Source organism: Telopea speciosissima, chromosome 9, assembly GCF_018873765.1.
Source record: "Telopea speciosissima isolate NSW1024214 ecotype Mountain lineage chromosome 9, Tspe_v1, whole genome shotgun sequence".
In the NCBI taxonomy this organism is placed as follows: Eukaryota; Viridiplantae; Streptophyta; class Magnoliopsida; order Proteales; family Proteaceae; genus Telopea; species Telopea speciosissima.
Window position 1 is genome coordinate 58,524,942 of NC_057924.1, and position 17,289 is coordinate 58,542,230.

The 17,289-nt window shown below is 39.8% G+C and overlaps 1 protein-coding gene across 1 annotated transcript in view; it reads left to right on the top strand.

Moving 5' to 3' along the window:
• Positions 1 to 6,213: 6,213 nt before the first annotated feature.
• LOC122640862 (protein ROOT HAIR DEFECTIVE 3 homolog 2-like) overlaps positions 6,214 to 17,289 on the top strand; it is a 43,715-nt gene continuing 32,639 nt past the window's right edge. The window contains exons 1-3 of the mRNA XM_043834127.1: positions 6,214 to 6,391; positions 16,395 to 16,461; positions 16,583 to 16,685. Coding sequence (XP_043690062.1) covers positions 6,244 to 6,391; positions 16,395 to 16,461; positions 16,583 to 16,685 — 318 coding nt within the window. The 5' untranslated portion in view covers positions 6,214 to 6,243. The remainder of the gene's footprint in view (positions 6,392 to 16,394; positions 16,462 to 16,582; positions 16,686 to 17,289) is intronic.

Sequence of the window (17,289 nt, forward strand, 5' to 3'; positions counted from 1 at the left end):
TCAATTACCCTCCAAATCAGCTTGCATTGGATGAGATTGGAGAAATCAGCATTTCTAACCAAGAGCTTTAACATCCTATCCTGTTCCTGATGACATTGAGTTTCTGAAATCAACTGACAAACAGCATCAGATGCAGCACCAGCACCACCACATTAGTTGCAGAGCTAGCAACAGTAGAAGCAGAATCACGACCTCCCAACTCCCAAGCCGCATCTTTTGGGAACGAAATGGAAACCAAAAGAAAATGAAAAATTGAAAGTTCTATTGATTAATCAGAAGAACTAGAAAATAGAAATTAACCCAAAAAATCTAAAACCAAACACGAATGGAACTACTGAAATCCAGCAAAAACACAGAAGCAATGATTAAATTCTAGTAATGAGAGGGACGAGAGGTGGAGGGCCAAGACAGAACATGATCAAGAGATATCTGGCAATTCAAAGGGTTTGGACTTTGAACATTGTAAACATTCATAGACATGCCGGGGTTCTTCGTCGTGCAAGCATCAATTGCAGAACCAGAGCCAACACCACCACCAGCAGTAACAACAACGAGACCAGTAGGCTTCTCATTCTTTGTCTCATCATCCTCTTCAGTCTTCAACCAATCAGGGCCAACCCTGCCCAATTAGGGCCAATCAGGGCGGGCTTGGGTTGGGCTTGGCCCTATCAGGGTCAGGGTTAGGGTCAGGGTTTTAAGACCCTGAGTCAAGATCAGGGCGGGTTTGGACCTAGATAAGGGGACACAGGATTAGGCTGGGGTTTCAAAAAGCCCGACCCAACCTGATCCTGTTGCAAACCTAGCTACAGCACAGAGAACATGAGCCCAAATATAAAATATAAAATATAAAAGTCAATGACCTGAGCATCATCCAAGTTAATCATAATAGGTTTTTTCTAAAAGGGCGTAGACAATTATTTAAGGGTTTTTCTTGTTGTAACTGGCGTAAGTAATAAAATAATGTAATCGAATTTACAATATTGCTTTGATATGATTGGAAAAGAGGAGGATAAAAAAGTAATTATTATGGCGGCCACATCTTGGTCTACGAGTCCCAACAGGTCCAAAGCCGAATAACTGGTCAAAACCGATTAAGATCCGGAACCACTGGGATTGATTAAAAAAAAAAACTCATGATTTTTGTATGATTTGGTATAGATTTTGATTATTTGTATACTTAGGAATAAATTAACATTTGAATTATTTTTTCAGCTTAGGAATTGATTTTACAATTTTGGACATTGGAACAGTTTTTAGAATCTATTAGGACCCGAAGCCATTCCCCCCATTAATAAATGGTTTCAGTTCCTAGGTATGGAACCAATTGGCAAACCAGGACAGTTCTGGTCCTGACCCTATTCACCTCAATTCCACTTCTAAATTTTAATCTTTTACTAAAGTTGATAGCTTTACCAAAAAAAAAAAAAAAAAAAAAAAAAGTTGATAGGAATCTACATTTTTTCTATTCCATGGTGCATTTATGTCTTAAGAATAATTTTATTTCGTGAATAGATAATAATTGTGGTAAAAAAAATTTGATGCACCACAAAAACCTAGTTGTCTGTTGATGACCACTTTCAATCAATTTGTATAACTGCCAATCCTCTCCCATCTCTGTTTGACCTACTAATTTCAGAAGATGACAACAAATCATTCTAAATTAAAATGAAATAAATTTCTTCCAAATTGGGTGATAAAAATGAAGATCTTTATTTTTTATTTTAACCTACTCCGAATGAGAGTCCAATTACGTACACTTGCTATGCTTGATCTAGCTTTGATTAGAAACTTCAAAATCTTCCTTTAATATATATAGAGTCGTAGACGTGAAGAAACTTACTTACATACCTGCAAGGGATGAGATTAGGGAAGTTGCCTTAGCATTGGGGCTTATAAATCTTCTGGTTATGATAGCATGCCTGCTTTGTTTGATCAAATGTTGCGATGTTATAAAATAAAAAAAAAAGATTTCATCTTTTATGTGCATAATTGTTTCACTACACTTTCTTTTCCTCTTGGTGTTATTCATAGTTATTAACTCTACTACCAAAACAGAATAAGGCATTTCAGGTAGATAAGTCTCAACCTATTAGTCTATGCACTATCTTATAAAGATTATTGCAATATTTTTTAATAATAGGCTTAGGCGTTTTTAATTTAAACTGCTTTGTCTCTTGCTTCCAAGCTCGCTCCCTTTATTAGAAAAAGACAAATTTCTCTGAAAACATTACAGTGGCCATGAGATTATTGGATTTTTATCCTTTCAAGTGTGGGGCCCTACCTAGTGCACCACACTGGAGAATCCAACCGTACAACCTACACTTGAGAAGAGAAAAAGATGCCATTGCTAACGGTTGGATTCTCAAGTGTGGTGCACTATGCAATACACCACACTTGAGAGGATAAAAGTCCGAGATTTTCTACTTTCTAAAATATTACAAGAGGAGGAGAGGTTAGGCTGCTTTTAAATTGAAAATGTCAAAGGCATATGATAGAATGGAGTGGGGTTCTTTAAGACCAATTTTTGAGTTTTTAGGTTTAAACCAAATCTAGTGTGTTATGATTAGTTTTATTTTGTATACCGATTCTTATTCTATCAAGATAGAAGGTAGCAGTTTTTATTTTTAGCTCTCTCGTGGTATTAATCAGGATTGTCCCTTAAACTCATATCTATGGAAGAGCTTTCTCATATTTTAGTGTGTGTAGGGATTTAAACTTGTTTAAAGGGATTAAAAGTGATAAAAATTGTCCTGAAGTTACACACTTGTTGTTTGTAGATGATGCATTCGTTTTTTTGTCATGTAAATAAAAATGAGATTTTAACTTTACACGTTATTCGGAATTTGTTTCAAGATATTTTTAGACAGAAAATTAATTTTAAAAAGAGCAGAGTGGTGTATAGTAAACATGTTGGGGATACCATTAGGAATATGGTAAGTTGTAGTTCAGGAATCAATACTATATTAGATAAAGCCACTTATTTAGGTACACCGATATTTTTCTCTAGGATTAAGTCCAGTGATTGACAACATTTGGTATGAAAACTAGAAAAAATAAATAAAATTGGGTAATTGGAAAATTCCACTACTACCACAAGCCTGTAGATTAGTACTTATAAAGTCTGTGCTAAGTTCTATACCAACATATGAATGTCGTGCTTTTGGATCCCTCCTTATAAGTTGTCTATTAAACTAAATTCTATTAATGCGAAGTTTTAAAGGGAGAAGAACAAAGATAAGAAGAAGTGGTGCTCTATAGGATGGAATTTTGTGTGTAAACAAAAGTCATTGGGAGGACATGGGATTAGATTTTTGTCTATCCATAATGATACTTTGCTCTTAAGATCAGTTTGGTGCATTCTTACTCGGTATGATCTTATATGGGTATGTATTCTCAAAGGGAAATACTTTCACAAAAATTTAAGGACAAAGTTTTTGTCTATCCATAGAGGACGGTTAACCCACCATCTTAGGGTTTTTGTATGTTTCAAAATATCTGCCCCAATATCCATTCCCACTTTTTCCTGCCGTTTCCATTCACCATGGGTGGAGGGAAACTCGGTCCAAAATTTAAACTCACTTTTTAATAGGGGTGAAATAGGGTCAGGTTGGGCCAAGTTTTCTAAAATCCTAACCCAACCCTGAGTCCTCATAGTTCAACCCAAGCCCAACCCAGTCCTAGGTCGGGCTGAAATATCTGTGACTAGGCCCAACCCTGTCGGGCTCAGCCCAGCCCAGCCCGGCCTAGATTGACCCTGATTAGACTGGGCTGGGTTGGGTTGGTTGTGATTGACCCTGATTTTTGCTAGGGCCAGGTTGACTTGCCCTGCTTCATATAATTGGGTATTGGATTGTTTCATACTCAATTGGACAATAAAACTTCTCTTTGGATTAAAAACTCAGTCCAATCTTAAAATTGTAAATATTTTCATTCAATAGATAATTATCCTTTTTTTTTTGGTAAACCAATAGATAATTGGATAATATTAAAATGTAAATAATAAATTGTAAAGCATAACCTAACAAAGGGTCAGACCGGGTTGGGCTTAGCCTGAGGCCTCAACCCTGGCCCAGCCCGATCTTGACCAAAGGCCTGAAAATTTAAACCCTAACTCGCTCTCAAGGTTGAAAAATCCAGCCCAGGCCCTGTTCAGCCGCAAGGCGGACCAGGGTGGGCTCGGGCCGACATGGCCAAACTTATACCCCTACTTTTTAATCATGTACGCATCTCAAGCTTTGCCAAGTGGCACCAAAGCGTGACTTTTGAGTTCTATCACAAAAGCAATTTGAAAAGCCTTGTGACGCAAAGTTTTCTTCAACAATGTAAAAAGGTCTGGTTCGTCATGCATTATCTTGAATACAGGATCTATCTTGGGCTAAGATGATTTTGAGTTCCAACTGATCCAACCCAAAAATATTATTGGGCTTGACCAAGCTTAGGCCCAATAGAGTTTAGCCTCAGATAGCATACTCTCTCTCTTTGGACTGAACTTGAGGGTTCACCTGAGCAATTCTTATTCCCTGCATTCTATTTAGGTATGATTTCGATTTCAATTTCACGGGGTCTTAAATTAAAATTATGGTATTTGGTATGATTTTTCACATTATTTATGAACAATTGAAATCAATTCTATCTGCAATAATCAAATAAATGAGGACCTATTTCAATATTAAAATTGAAATCAATAATTTCAAATTTCTTCTGCTCTCCACTTTAATAAGCATGTGTTAATAAAAAAGGTAAATATGTCATTTGACATGTTTAAAAAGAAATGAAAGCAAAATTATTCTATTTCACCACCGCACCAATATTGCCGCTACCACCTCTTCCACCACCACCACACCACCACCCCCACAACCAGCACCACACCATGCACGGTATCGTAGTTCCTACATTTTCATAGTCTTATTTTTTCACTTGATGAATCTTATTTGGGATGACATATGACACATTGGTTGGGGATCTTAATATCTATATATACACAAAATTTGGACCTCATCTGATTTGCCATATGGTAGATATTGGGTCATCTTGACAAGTTTATCAAGACAGGCGTCTTCGATAACTTAGCACTTCATAAAATTAGATGAATTGTGAAATCAACAAGTATTTCCAATGCTTTGTTTTGTGGTTATGAGACAATTTTGTAGTTAGAGTATTCAATGATATTGGTAAGATTTCCACAGAGCATGAATGGCTCTTCCAAGTCTTCATGACTAAGGAGTAAGGAATGCTAGTTTTGTGATTGTAAGGCAACTTTATAGTTGGAATATCAATGATATTGGTAAGACTTCCACTGTGGGGCTAGAAGCAAGAAGGGCTCTAGCAAATCTTCATGACTAAGGAATTTGGTTTTGAAATGAATATTTTAAAAGGGAATTTTCAAATATTATAAGAAAACTATATGAAGATCTTCAACAAAATTTACTTATAGGGGCTACTTGGCGTGTTCACAGGGAAGGAAACATGGAGATAATAAACACGTAAAAGTACTACGTTGCCCTGATGAAAAGGTAAAAATTCCATGACGATGTTTATATGCACATTTCCATTGGCCAACACTCATGTGCAGGCTCTAAAGGCCAAGGCAGCGATCTATTTTCCTTGTATTTAATAACCATCTAGATACTAAGGTCCATCGAAGAAGGCAAGTACATTCTCTTACGAAAAAACGAAAGCGATACATAGCCGTCCGATAGAAATTGATCGAAGGTCTACAACATAATTCCGTATACCGCATCTAGAAGCCGCTCTCTTTTGAAAAATTTTCAATTAGGTGCATCACCAATCAACACCGACAACTGATATGTTCGACTGTGTAAACCATCAGAATGGTATCTTATATCTTTCGTTCCTAGAATGTATGACCAAAATCTACTACATCATTTCCTAACAACTAAAGATTCCGTAATAGCGGTTGGGGTAAGGGATTTATGGACTCTACTATGGAGCTTCGTCCTATTTAATCACAATGGAAAGCGGCAAAAGAGAGAAATACTTCATTCGTTCTCTGACTCTCTCTATTCCTCGAGCATAACTTCTGTGTCTTTGTTTTGGATTTCTCGCTTAGCTCAGGTAATTCTTCTCTGTCTCTTAAGTCTTAAGGGTTTGGTCTCTGATTTTATAATCTCTCTGTTCAAAACGGTTCGAAACAGTTTGAAAAGAAATAAATTGAAACCATTCAATTTTTTATTATTATTTAATTCCTCTTTTCTTGTTCAGAGTTTAATTTGCGGATCAGTTATGGGGGACGAGTGCTGCTCTACGCAACTGATCGATAGTAATGGCGTATTTAATGTTGCTGGACTTGAGAATTTCGTGAAAACAGTAAAGCTTAGTGAATGCGGACTCTCTTATTCTGTGGTCGCTATAATGGGGCCTCAAAGCAGTGGTATGTGATTGGTGTTGGAGTTGATATTCTTCCGCTCTTCAAATATGAGTTCATCTGTTTACTCATTTTCTGGCGAAATTTGGTTAAATTCAGCTCGGGTTGGGGGGGGGGGGGGGGGGGGAAGGAATTGAACTGTCTTAGTCGTTTTCACACTGAAAAGGTGCTTCTTTTATTTTTTCCTTCAACAGTTGTGTTTCCTTTTGGCTGTTTTTTTTTTTGGATGAATGAAAAATATATATTAACGAGAACAGAGAATCTTCCCCACCCACCCAAGAAAAAAAAAAAACTGCGGAAATAATAAAGAAGAATACAAAGAGAAAACTCCACAATAAAATAAGGACACCAATCACCTGTATATAAAGTTGACCTTCTTCCCATTAGGATTATAGGGAGGAATGGGAGGAATCACCCAGCTCCCGCTTTGATTCTTAGAAGCTGGAAACACTCTCCCGATCCAAAAAGGCACCATTAGAATTTTCATCATCGTCATAGGCAGGTCGCAGACCTTGACGAACAGCAGGTCTGCCTAAGACCTTCAGCATGATTATTTCCATTGTCATTTTGATTCCCGTTGAATCTCAGATTGGAAATAGCATCATGAATTTGTTAGAATCCATGCTCCATCGCCTGCTCTTGAATCTCCAACATTGCCCAGAGAGCCTCTACTCTATGCTCGACTCCGGTTGGACGAATTGCTTCTTCTCTGCTATTACACGCGAAATCGCTGAAAAGCTTTGATACCACTTGACGTAGTAGGGAGTATGGGGGGCTAGATCTTGTTCTAGTGCTCACAACCATAGTTATCCAGGTGGGAAGGCGACAATGGCGTTTTGGAGGGCAAAAAAAAAGGCGACACCGCCAAGGTGGCAAGGCGCCTGCCTAGGCACCCAAGGCGTCCAATGTGACCAAGGAGCTACCTAGGAGACGCCTTGATAACTATGCTCACGACCCTTGAATCCTCAAGGTAAAGAGAACCCTTATTCCAACGAGGAAGAAGAGCAAACAAACTGAATTGATTCAAAACTTCAAGATGATTTTATTTCATCCTAAACGACCCTTATATAAGGAGGTCAGATTACAAAGGAAAAGGAAACCTAAATAAAACAAGAAATGAAATAATATAGAAAAAATAAAATAACAAACTAATATTCTGAAATCACACACAAAACTTCGTAGGCTGCGTACTCCCCTTAAACATGCAAATTTTGCTTTGAAACTTTAGACAGCTTATAGAGCACTGGCTGTCGTTTCCAAAAGGTATTATGGCCTTGTTGGCTCCTGTAACTCCATCCTTACGAAAAGTTATGACCCTCAAAAGTTGAGTTGGAAAATTAATATTTTCGACTTGATCGAGTGGGCTTCTACCGGTCCAACTAATCCAGAAATTCTTCGAAAATCTTCTCTACGGCTTGATTTGGTATTGTTGAGATTTGTTATTATAGGGGCTAAACAGCCTTTGGTTTTGTGGTTATTTCAGTTCTTAGTAGAGTAGATTATGTAAGGGCATACTTGTCCTTTTGTATTTGTTTAACATTCTATTATATTTATATAAGGGAGCAGACCTACGGCAGATTTACCTATTCTGACCGCAGGTTGTCTCCTCTATTGGGCCTTGCGAAAACTCCTTTCTCCTCTCTTCTTTTTCCTTCTCTTCCTCTTTCTCTACATGCTTTGATCTGACTATAAATTTCTGATTTACTAACATGGTATCAGAGCTCTTTTAGTCAGATCAGATTTCCCCCCCCCCCCACACGATTCTTTGCTGATCTCCTTTTTGCTATTCCCTTTTGTGGTGTGCAAATCGATGTTTTTTTTTGGAGGCTTCTTTTTTGAGTTCTTTGATTCAGCCCTTCTTCCCTATTATGTTAACTTCTTCTAATGGCCATTACAACATGGAGTGACTGAGTTTGATGCTCTATCAAGAGCCTTCTATTATTCTACAAATACCCTGACATCGATTTCTCAGAGAACCTTGAGATCGATCTTTCGCTAGCTTCTCCAGGTTTTGATATTGCTGCTGTTTGGTGCTGCTCTCCTTGCTGCCGAGTTGTTTATTTGATCAGTTATTGCTGTTTTCTAGTTGCTGCTGTCTTCTTTCTTCCTTCAACTTGGTTGCTGCTCTTGGTGATTGTTCTTCTCAATTGTTAGTCTATCAACTATGGCTGATCCAAAGACCACTCATGAAAATGTCAATGTTCAGATTACCTCCATCAAGTTAAAGGGGAATTCCAATTATTTACAGTGGGCACAAGCTGTCCGGGTTTACATTATAGCTAAGGACAAGCTTAGCTACATTACCTCTCCTCCTCCAGAACCTGATTCCAAGGATTACAACACCTGGAATAAGGAGAATGCTATCATACTTATTTGGTTATGGAACAACATGGAACCAGATATTGTTGCTATCATACAATACCCCCGGTCTCTACTGATCCTCTAACTTCAACTTCGCCTACAGATCCTACTCCTCAGTTAAGTATTCCTTCTTCTGATCTTGATATTCCCATTACTCTTCGTAAGGGTGTTCGTAGTTGTACTCAACATCCTTTGTCTCATTTTGTTTCTTATACAAGCTTATCTGCTAACTTTACTGCTTGTCTCTCTACTGTTGAGTCTTATCCTACCCCTGACTCTGTTTCAGAGGCATTATCCCACTCTGGCTGGAGGACAGCTATGGAGGAGGAATTGGCTGCCTTGGCTGAAAATCACACTTGGGACTTGGTACTGTTACCTGCTAGCAAGAAGGCTGTCGGTTGTCGGTGGGTATATATGGTTAAAGTGAACCCTGATGGCTCTTTGGCTCGTTTGAAGGCACGCTTAGTTGCCAAAGGTTATACATAGGTTTATGGAGTTGATTATCTTGATACCTTTTCCCCTGTTGCCAACCTTGCATCTATTCGTCTTTTGATCTCTCTTGCCACATCCCATCATTGGCCTCTTTTTCAGTTGGACGTGAATAATGCTTTTCTTCATGGTGATCTCCATGAGAAGGTTTATATGGAGCAACCTCCTGGGTTTGTTGCTCAGGGGGAGTCTGGTTTAGTGTGCAAATTTAAGAAGTCGTTGTATGGTTTGAAACAATCTCCCAGGGCCTGGTTTGGGAGATTTTCAGATGTTGTTCTGGAATTTGGGATGACTCGGTGTGGCAGTGATCATTCGGTGTTCTACCGGCATAGCAAGGCTGGCAGGATATTTTTGGTGGTATATGTAGATGATATAGTCATCACTGGTGATGATGTTGAAGGCGTTAAACAGCTTAAGTTACATTTGCAGTGTAAATTTCAGACTAAGGATCTTGGTAAGTTGAAGTACTTTCTTGGAGTTGAGGTAGCTCAGTCTAGTAAAGGCATTTCTCTCTCCCGAGGAAATATGTTCTTGACCTGCTTTCCGAAACAGGTATGCTTGGGTCTAAACCTTTGGATACTCCAATGGACCCAAATTTGAAGTTGACAGCTAATAGTGGTGATGCTCTTGATGATCCGGAAAAATATAGAAGACTTGTTGGAAAATTAAATTATCTCACTGTGACTCGACCGGATATTGCCTTTCCGGTTAGTGTAGTAAGTCAATTTCTGTCCTCTCCTAGGACGTCACATTGGGATGCTGTGATTCGAATTCTGAGAAACCTCAAGAAAGCTCTAGGTCGTGGTCTACTCTACTCTACACTGATCATGATCATGGACGTATTGAGGGATTTTGTGATGCTGATTGGGCTGGTTCTCCTGTGGATAGGAGGTCTACCACTGGGTATTGTGTCTTTGTGGGGGGAAATTTGGTGTCCTGGAAGAGCAAGAAACAGCCAGTAGTAGCAAGATCTAGTGCGGAGGCGAGTATCGGGCTATGGCACAGGTTACTTGCGAGCTAATGTGGATGAAGCGATTGTTGACTGAATTGAAATTTACGAAGGAGTTACCTATGCAGCTGTGGTGTGATAATCAAGCTGCTATCCATATAGCTTCCAATCCTGTGTTCCATGAGAGGACGAAGCATATAGAGGTTGATTGCCATTTTGTTCGAGAGAAACTACAAGGGTTTATTGCTCCACAACATGTTCGTACAGGGGAGCAACTTGCTGATATTTTTACTAAGTCCTTGGGAAGTGTGAGAATTGATTATATTTGTAACAAGTTGGGCATGATTAACATCTATGCTCCAGCTTGAGGGAGAGTGTTAATGTGCTTTGGGTACTGTTCACGTGAACAGTGTCGGAAACAGTACCGTATACTGTTCACGTGAACAGTAATTAGAAGATGAGAGTTGTTAGTTAGGGGTAGTTTGGGAATTTCTCTTGTGTGTTAGCTCTACCCTATTATTAATAATATTGGTGAAGAGGGGAGAACAATTTCATTCGAAAGTTCTCCCCAAAGGATTACAACCACTTCTCTTCTTCTTCATCTTTTTCCTCTCCATCTTCTCCATTAAATCTGGTTTTATTTACAGTTGCCAATGTAATGTTTCACACCACGACTAAGGGGGTGTGGGATGACCTCAAGGAAACATACTCCTAAGAGGAGAGAATGACCCGGATTTTCGAGCTCTATGAAAAGTTATTTCAGTTTCAGCAGTCAGACAAGTCCCTCCAGGATTATTACAGTGCTTTTAAGGGCATGGTTGAGGAACTCAATGTTTTCCAGCCACTTACCACTGATATTGAGAAGTTGAAGGCCCAAAGGAATGAATTCTTTGTCTCGAAATTTTTGGCTGGATTGAATCCTAGCTTCAAAGCTGTAAAGGGACATCTTCTTGCTGGTGAATCTGTCCCCACATTGAATGACACTCTTGATTCCAACACATCGTATCTCCTAGTTCCAAGCCTGAAACCAATCCTAAGGAGAATTCAACTTTTACTACTACTACTAGAGGCCGTGGTTCAAGGGGAGGATGTGGTTTTGGTGGTCAAATTTCTGGTGGGCGGCATGGTGATAAAGCAGTCCGGTTATGCTCTTATTGTGGGAAGACAAATCACACTGTTGATACTTGCTGGTTCAAGCATGGGAAACCTGAATGGGCTCAAAACTTGGCCAATCATGCAGCTCCAGAAGAAGGTACTGATTTTGTTACTCTTAATGATGCTAAGGCTGGTTCGACTGTTGGAGATTCTTCTACCAACATCCGTGATGAGATGCAACACCTCATGCGTCGTATTAAGAGTCTAGAGTCATCCACTTCCACTACTGGGGCATCTACTACCGCTGCCACTTTGGCTCATGCAGGTACACCTGTTGCTTTCTTTTCCACTTCCACACCCTGGATCATTGATTCCGGGGCTTTCGCTCATATGACTGGTAAGTCATCAGTTTTTTTAGTTATATTTCATCTGATTCCTATACCCCTCCTGTTATTGTGGCTAACGGTTCTTCCACACCTGTTACCGGTCATGATACTGTTTTTCTTAATTCTAATATTTCCCTTTCCTCTGTTTTACATGTTCCCCAGTTTCCTTTAAGCCTTCTTTCTGTGAGTCAACTTACAAAGAATCTGAATTGTTCTGTGACATGTTTCCCTTCTTACTTTGTTTTTCAGGATCTTCACACGAGGAAGACGATTGGAGGAGGGTGTGAATGAGATGGACTATATTATCTGAGTGGTGCTGCCCCTTCTGCTTCTGCTGCGGCTACTTCTGTTGGTGGAGTCCCCTTTTAGATGACATTGTAGACTAGGCCATTTATCTTTATCTAGGTTAAAGATAGTTTTTCCTCAGTTTAAGACTTTGAATAAATTAGAGTATGAGGGCTACGAGTTGGGTAAGCATCATCGTGCTACTTATCCCTCTCGTCCTTTGTCCCGTAGTGCTTCTTTATTTTCCTTAGTGCATTCAGATGTATGGGGTCCTTGTCGGGCAAGTAATAGACATGATTTTCGTTATTTTGTGACTTTTGTGGATTATTATTCCAGAACTACTTAGCTGTACCTTTTAAAGGATAGATCAGAATTTTTAACTGTGTTTTCGAGTTTTTGCAATGAAATAAAAAAACAATTTAATGCTTCTATCAAGATCTTTCGGTCTGATAATGCTTTGGAATTTGTTTAATCTGAGATATCCTCCTTTTGTGTTACTAATGGAATAATTCATCAAAATTAGTTGCTCCTATACTCCTCAACAACATGGATTAGCAGAGATAAAAAATAGACACTTACTTGAAGTTGCCTGGGCCCTCATGTTGCATATGCAAGTACCCAAACATTTTTGGTGTGATGCAGTTCTTACTGCTTGTTGTTTGATTAACCGAATGCCATTATCTGTCCTTAATGACAAGTCACCTTTCTCTGTCTTATTTCCGGATGTTTCAAGTTTTACTTTGCCACCTCGTGTTTTTGGGTGTGTTTGTTTTGTTCATAATCACCATCTCCATAGTGATAAATTGGACCCTTGATCCACCAAGTGTATCTTTTTGGGTTACTCTAGAACCCAGAAGGGGTATAGGTGTTATGACCCTCTTCCTAGGAAACAATTTGTCAGTGCTGATGTCACATTCTTTGAAGGTACTTCCTATTTTTCGGATCAGTCTACCGTGTCTAGTGACCCATTAGCCGTGTCTGACCCTCCTCCTATTCCCGCCATTGTTCATTTGTCTTCTCCACTACAGGTGTACTGGCGCAAGAGGCACTTTGGGCAGCTCCATTCAGATCAGACTGGCCCTTCTGCATCGTTTCCTGCACCTTCCTCAACCTCTGGTGGAGATCCAACCTTACCAACTTCTTCTGCCCTTCCAGCTGATTCGGATCCTGATGACTTACCAATTGTTACTCGGAAAGGTAAACACTCATGCACTCAAAAGTCTTTATTTGCCTATCCAATTGAGAAATTTGTCTCCTTGTCCCATCTTCTCTCTTGTCCTCATAGCCTTGCTACTGCCTTATCTTCTTATAATGTCCCTCGCACTCACACTGAGGCTCTTACTATCCCTGCTGGGAAGAATGCTATGGATGTGGAAATGAATGCCTTGGTGACTCGACATACATGGGAGTTGGTGGATTTACCTCATGGTAAAGATTTGGTTAAGTGTCGGTGAGTGTACACTATTAAGTATCATTCTGATGGGTATGTTGAGCGGCTTAAGATCCGTTTGGTTGCTAAGGGGTACACCCAGACCTATGGAGTTGACTACTTTGAGACCTTCTCTCCTGTGGCTAGACTTAACTCTGTTCGTCTTATTATATCACTTGCTGTGAATTATGATTGGTCTTTATACCAGTTGGACATAAAAAATGCTTTTCTTTATGGTGACCTACTTGAAGAGGTATATATGGAGCAACCTCCGAGGTATGTTACTCAGGGGGAGAATAGTAGACGTGTGTGCAGATTGCACAAGGCTATTTATGGGCTGAAACAATCCCTCCGAGCGTGGTTCGAAAAGTTTAGTTCTGTTGTGAGTAAGTTTGATTTTACTCAATGCTTCTCAGACCATTCTGTGTTTGTTCGCCGCCAAGGAGAGAAGTTGGTGGTTCTGGTAGTTTATGTTGATGATATCATTGTGTCAGGAAATGATGAGAGTGGGATCAAGGAGGTGAAAAGTTACTCACACCCGCACTTTCAAACTAAAGATTTGGGTTAGCTTCACTACTTCTTTAGGATTGAGGTTATCCGAAGTAAAAAGGGAATCAACCTGTCCCAAAGGTAATATGTTTTAGATCTCCTGACCGGAACTGGTATGCTTGTTGCAAAGCCAGTGGACATTCCTATGGATCCTAATCACAAGTTTGGCTCTGATGATGGTGAGGGTCTTAAGGATGTACACGTCTTCAGAAGTCTGATTGGAAAGTTGCTATATTTGACAGTTACTAGACTAGATATATCCTATGCTGTTGGGATTCTCAGCCAGTTTATGCAATCCCCATGTAAGTCTCATTGGGATGCAGCAGTTCGGGTTCTTCGGTACTTGAAGGGAGCCCCTAAGAAGGGACTGATCTATTGTCCAAATAGACCTATGGAGCTTGTTGCCTATTCTGATGCCGATTGGGCAGGTTCGGCTAGTGACCGTCGGTCTACTATAGGGTATTGTACCTTTGTTGGAGGAAACCTGGTTACGTGGCGAAGCAAGAAACAGACCACTGTTGCCAGATCCAGTGCTGAAGCAGAGTATAGGGCCATGGCTCATACTACTGCAGAATTGATGTGGATTAGGTCTCTCCTTCTTGAGATGGGGTTTCCTATTCCAACTCTTATGAAGATGTTTTGTGACAACCAGGCAGCCATCTACATTGCTAGTAATCCGGTCTTGCATAAGAGGACCAAGCATATAGGGGTGGATTGTCACTTTGTTCATAGCGCCGTCTTGAAGAAACTTGGTGAGACTCCTTTTGTCTCTTCATCTGACCAAGTTGCTGATGTGTTCACCAAGTCCTTGTTTGCTCCTGGGTTTCGGTTGTGTTGTAACAAGCTGAGCATGGGCGATATATATGCTCCAGCTTATAGGGGCAAAACAGGCTTTGGTTTTGTGTTTATTTCAGTTCTTAGTAAGTCGATTATGTAAGGGCATACTTGTTCTTTTGAATTTTTTTAACATTCTATTATATTTATATAAGGGAGCAGACCTGCGGCAGATTTACCTATTCTGTCCGCAGGTTGTCTCCTCTATTGGGACTTGCGGAAACTCCTTTCTCCTCTCTTCTTCTTCCTTCTCTTCCTCTTTCTCTCCATGCTCTGATCTGATTATAAATTTCTGATTTACTAACAGGTATGATTTCTATTTCAATTTCAGGGGGTGATTTCTATTTTTGAATTTATTTGGTCTAATTTTTGCACCTTATTTCAGTGAAATAGAATTCAAGTGGAATAGAAATTCTGAAATAGCTGGGGAGCTGTTTCAGAATTTCTTTTTCATTTGATTTCACTCTTGTTCTTTAATGAGCACATGATTAATTTGATGGGCAAAGTATTAATTTCATGTTAAAAATAAAACATCACCCTTCTTCTCGTAATGGTCTCACCACCATCACAACCACCGCTGCCACCCCCACCCCCACCGCTGCCACCACCACCACCACCGCCACCGCCACCGCCACCTGTCCACCACCACTACCCCACCACCACCAGCACTGCCACCAGTCCACCACCACTACCCCACCACCATTGCCACCCACCACCACCACTACCCCATCACCACCACCATCGCCATCGCCACCGCCACCATCACCACCACCCCACCACCACCACCACCACCACCACCATCACCATTGCCACCGCCACCACTACCCCACTGCCACCGCCACCACCACTGCTACTACCCCACCACAACCATCACCACTCCACCACTACCGCCATTGCCACTACCTCGCGCCACTACCACCGACCTTCCCAAAGAATTGTAGAGAATCTATTCTCAAAAATTGAACTACCAAATGGATTTTTTTTTATTCTTGAAATATCTCATATTGTTACAACCAAAACAGTTTCAATTTTTTGATAAAAAATCTGTTTGTTGACTATTTCATAAAATCAATCTGAAATTGAAATGGAAATCATACCAAATTTGGCCTTTATCAATGACCTTGTTCAAAAGAGGCCTTTGGATGCTCCAATACGAAGGAGTGATTTGACTCAGATTAAAGGAACTAAAAGAGCTAGGGTTAGACCTAAAATGACCTTACGAGCAATGGTGAGGAAAGACGTGCATAGGTTAGGTCTTGTATCAAGCATGACCTCGAATAGAGCTGATTGGAGGGCAAAGGTCCATGTAGCCGACCCCATTTATTTGGGATAAGGCTGAGTTGTTGACTACTTTTCATTTTTACTTCCTGTGTTGTATTCTTTTTGCGTTGGTAGAATTTATACTTGGAATTGACACTTGAGATGGTTCTACAATGTTGGTTCTTTTTGGTCAAACATCTTGGCTTTCTTTCATATGGAGTTATATTACATTTGGAGGGTGTCTCTGCCGTTGGCATGACTTTTTTAGGTCCTTGTTTTGTTTCATCTTTTTTCATTAAAGAGAAGGTTATTGTGTTGTATTCAATTAAAAAACAATGAAATGGAATTATTGAACCTTTTCATTATGGACAGGGAAGAGCACCCTATTAAATCATCTATTCCATACCAATTTCAGGGAGATGGATGCATTCCGGGGAAGGTAGTTTTCTTATTTTCCCATGTGTTCAAGTATCAAAACTTAAGTCAGTTAGCCTCCCTTTTTTCTCAATTGCTGTGACAACAGTTTAAGTGATACATAATGGTGTTTCCTTTTATTGCAGGAGTCAAACCACAAAGGGCATTTGGATGGCAAAGTGTATTGGCATTGAACCTTGCACTATTGCCATGGATTTGGAGGGTACTGATGGGAGGGAAAGAGGCGAGGTAACCTGATTTGCTTCTCTTGTTTTTCTTCAGGAAATAGATATGAAGAGCCGACTTATTTGAGTTCAGCTCAAACATGTTTTTCAGCTTAGGCTCTCTTTAGTATATTATAATAAATAATTTATGAGAATTAATTATGGACTATAAATAATAATCATTTGACGACCATTAGATAGAATAAATTATAGAATGAGAAATATGTTTGATACGCCTGTGTGCAGAATAAATTCTGTAATCTGTTGCCCCTGGCTGTTGTGCCTCTGTGATCCTACCACAAGAATGCACTTCCCTCTGTGTTTCTCCCCGAGCCACAGCCGAGCATCGCTGCCTGCACGCAGTCCCCTCTCGGCATGATCCCTCACCCTTTGCGCGAAGCCATTTAATTTACAGAAACATAAATAAATAATATAAAAACAAAAAAAGAATTCCGCCTCCATCAATCCATAGATCGGTGGACATTGTATCATATATAATAACTACATAGTCAACAAACAAGTATTGATCATGTTTCTATGAAAAAAATTGTTTTTGAGAAATAATTTTTACCTAAAAGTGTTATTGAGATGCAATGCACCTCCTTCTCTTGATGTTGAAGCTTCTATGT